Source organism: Exserohilum turcica (genome assembly GCF_000359705.1).
Source record: "Exserohilum turcica Et28A unplaced genomic scaffold SETTUscaffold_5, whole genome shotgun sequence".
Lineage (NCBI taxonomy): Eukaryota > Fungi > Ascomycota > Dothideomycetes > Pleosporales > Pleosporaceae > Exserohilum > Exserohilum turcicum.
Genome location: NW_007360266.1, coordinates 164,690 through 168,265, shown reverse-complemented (window position 1 = coordinate 168,265; position 3,576 = coordinate 164,690). Strand labels below are relative to the sequence as shown.

General features: G+C 45.0%; 1 protein-coding gene across 1 annotated transcript; it reads left to right on the top strand.

Moving 5' to 3' along the window:
- Window positions 1-317: 317 nt before the first annotated feature.
- Window positions 318-1,529, top strand: SETTUDRAFT_42997 (uncharacterized protein; the record flags this gene model as incomplete). The annotated part of the gene is made up of 1 exon (XM_008030653.1): window positions 318-1,529. One exon carries the CDS (start codon window positions 318-320, stop codon window positions 1,527-1,529), a length of 1,212 nt encoding a protein of 403 aa, XP_008028844.1.
- Between the last annotated feature and the right edge of the window lie 2,047 nt (window positions 1,530-3,576).

Here is a 3,576-nt window from a genome sequence, read left to right as displayed (position 1 = left end):
CCGCCAATCGTGACGCATGATGGAGGTCAGTAGTGGCCATGCTCTGCTGCCACGGTTGGGGTGCTCGGCAGGGGGATCGACCTGATCAATTGTTAGAGCACGTGAGATTGAACGCAGTGGTATATAAAGAGTTGTCCTAATCATTCTTACTCACCACTCGTCCAATAATTCCCTTTCCAACGCGGTCTCCGATCCACATGATTTCCAACGCTGTTCTCCTTTCCGCATTTGCGGCCTGCGCATTGGCTGCACCAGCTACATCTCCCAACCCAAGCAGCCATGTCTTTGGTCCCACCAACCTCTGGAAAGTTCCTGCGATGGCTAATCCGAAGGACCCAAAGCACGTTCTATGGAAGCATGTCAATCTTGTCGAATCTACTGTCGATGTCGCAGCTAAAGACGGACGCCTCTTCTCGTACTACCCGGCTATGTACAACGCTGGTGGCTTCCTCTACCTGCTCTTCTCCGGCGCCTCCAAGGATGTTGATGGCATGGGCCAAGATGTGCGAATCTCTTTTCTCACACAGAAGGGGCAGTGGAGCAAGCCGGAAATCGCATTTCCTGCGGCTCTCTTGCCAAATCAGACTACCGTGCAGACGTCAGATTACTACTGCAAACGTGGAATTTCTCAAAGAGCCTTGCAGGCATTGACCATTGTCTATGTTGGCCTTGACAGGTCCGACTCAAGATATTATGCGGTTGCGCAATCCAGTGACAACATCTGTCCTGGCAGCTTTCAGTCGGCTGGCCGCATCGCCCGTCGTATAAACACCGACGGCAACCCGTCGACCGGGACGTTTATAGGTGAACCATGCTGGATCGAGACCAACAAGTACACCACCTCACACGAGTGGGCTAAGACCATCTATGGCACCAAGTACCAAATGAAGGTATGCAAGGACAAGGACGCTATCAACGCTGCATTGGCAAAACCACAAAACGTTCCAGCTCAAGCGACCAGCCTCTTGAACGCACCGCTGTTTGCTGCTGATAAAAAGCACAACGTCAACTACCCTACCAATGCTGTTTACCTTACCGACTCTTCAAGCAAGGGTCGTTACATGCGCTTTTGGACAGATGTCTCTTTGAAGAATCGCACCGGCACCGCTTTTGTCGAGTATTCCGCTGATAAATATGGCAAACATTGGTTCCCAGCCACGACTGACGGCCTCAATATTCAAGAGACAAACATATACACCACGGAGAAGACTTGGTTCGGTAGTAGCGATGCGCAACAGCAGACCCGAGTGTACATCTCCAACGGCTATATGGATCCAGTCTCATCTCAAAACATCCTTACCATTGCGACTTCGCGCGGCGCTGATCTCGTCTTTCACAACATCGGGATACTCCGTGGCGGTAACGCTAGCAAGTCGGTTCCTAGCGGCACTCGCGGTCGCGGCTTCACAGATGCACCCGGATTCTACTGGCCGTCAGCTTCTTTCGCCGGTGATGAGCTACTGGTCGCTTACAGCGAGAACAAGGCAGCTATCCGTGTCGCTACTATCAAGCTCAAAGATCTTCCATAAGTCTTCAACAATGGGCTCTATCTCATGTTATTCGACAACGTAGCACTTAGTACGTAGACTGTTTGCCCACAACGGCGCTCTAATTCCGATTACAAATCGGCAATACTATATGTAAATGGATGATCTTATCGCACCGCAATAGGACAGAGTCACGTACAATGTACTGCTATGCTTAACATGTTGTCATCTTTCGTTCTTTGAATACCCATCAACCATTTATCCCTTGATCTTTTGCTAAGAATTCCCCCTTAAGATGTAATCATAGTTTACAAAGAAGTTTCGCAACATGTTCTAAGTATTGCTGCTTCTCGACAGACTGACCTCACTACGTTGTCCTAAGACCAAGTCCCAAGGCCTTGCACTTGGCCTACTACTGCACTTGCTTCAGGCTACTTCCTGGAGTGCTAGTGTGATAAAGATGGGTTTCATGTCAACGATATTTTGTTTTCTACTTCAAGCGCGACCGTGGTAAGCTAATGTATTAACCCCCTAGAATTCCACTTCTTACATTGGCAACGTAAAAGGAATGTTCATAGTTTGATGATTCGTGCAATCAATAGCCCTATCATTGTACATAACAGTGAAAAAAATGTTTATCTTATTTGTACTAGGACAGGAACTATGAGTTTGCTAATATAACCAAACTCCAAGATCATAGCTTCCGACCATTCATCTTCATATCACCGTTCAGATAGGATTTTTATACGCCCTACCCTAGTGATAGTAGCTACTCGCCAACTTGGTATATGTTATATGGCTGATCAATTGGACATACATGAAGAAGGCCAATAGGAACATCCCACCTTCTCATAGGGCTCGCTTTCAATTTAGGACATGTAACCTGTATCACCCTGTGGTGAGCATTTGACGATCATTCCTGCTTGACATGAGTCTCTATTAAATTAACGCGGCAAATTATCAAACATGTATGATAGTAGCAGTACGGCCCGCAAATGTGGTGCACAGTGCGACCACAAGGTGAAACAAGGTACTTGGAAGCCTGTCAGATAACATATGTACATATATGATAAGTCTTATTGGAATCTAGCAAAACATTGCATATCAGCCTGATGACTCAATAATCATGAGTTGAAATTGTCCTACTAGCGAATTAATGCCTAATCACACATGTAGAATAACGTGGTTCATAAGCGAGTCGGCCACCCAAGCGAGTCGGCCACTTTGTACCGGCGCGTTGACGTTAACACTATAACGCGTTATGTCTTAACTACACAATTATTTATTAATCTATTCTAAATCTAATCTTTAACTTGCTCTTTTCAACGTCTAATCGCAATATATTTAAAGCTAAAGACGTGCTGCTTCTATCTATAACGTGCCTTAAACTACTCTCTAAGACTAACGCGCTAGAAAGCGCTTTTAACGCAACTATAAACTAAATTTAAAGCGCCTAAATAAGCTAGAAAAGGAGGCTATTGTTAGGCGTATTTTTAAAGAGTCTACGCGAGGATTTGCCCCTATAAAGGCTAAGGTTTAAGCAATAGCTAATAAACTATTAGAGAAGCGTAGTAGTAACCCTGTTAGCAAGAACTAGGTTAACAACTTTGTTAAGTGGACTTCTAGGCTCTGTACGCGCTAGAGCTGTCCTTATAATTACTAGCAAGCCGCCTATAAGGATCTAGTAGCTATCTAGCGCTAGTTTGACTTAGTCTAGGCGATAAAGTAGAAGTGGGGTATTGTAGACGATAATATCTACAACTTTAACAAAACTAGGTTTATAATAGGCAAGATTTTATTATAGTTAGTTATTATAGGCTTAGAAGGATATAAGAAAAAAAAAGCGGGTATAGCTAAGCAACTATAAGTAGGTTACTATAATCTAAGGTGTGGGCGCGTTAGGTTGCTAAATACTACCCTTTGTTGTCTTTGTGGGCAAGGTGCTTATTAACGTCTGTAACGGCGCAGGTAAGGCAGGTCGGATCTGTTTCGGTCGTAGGATCACTCAGAGGCATATGGGAGTGCGTGGGATCACAAAGAGCCTAGATTCAACAAGCCACCTATAGGCCTTGTACGAAGGATATCAAAA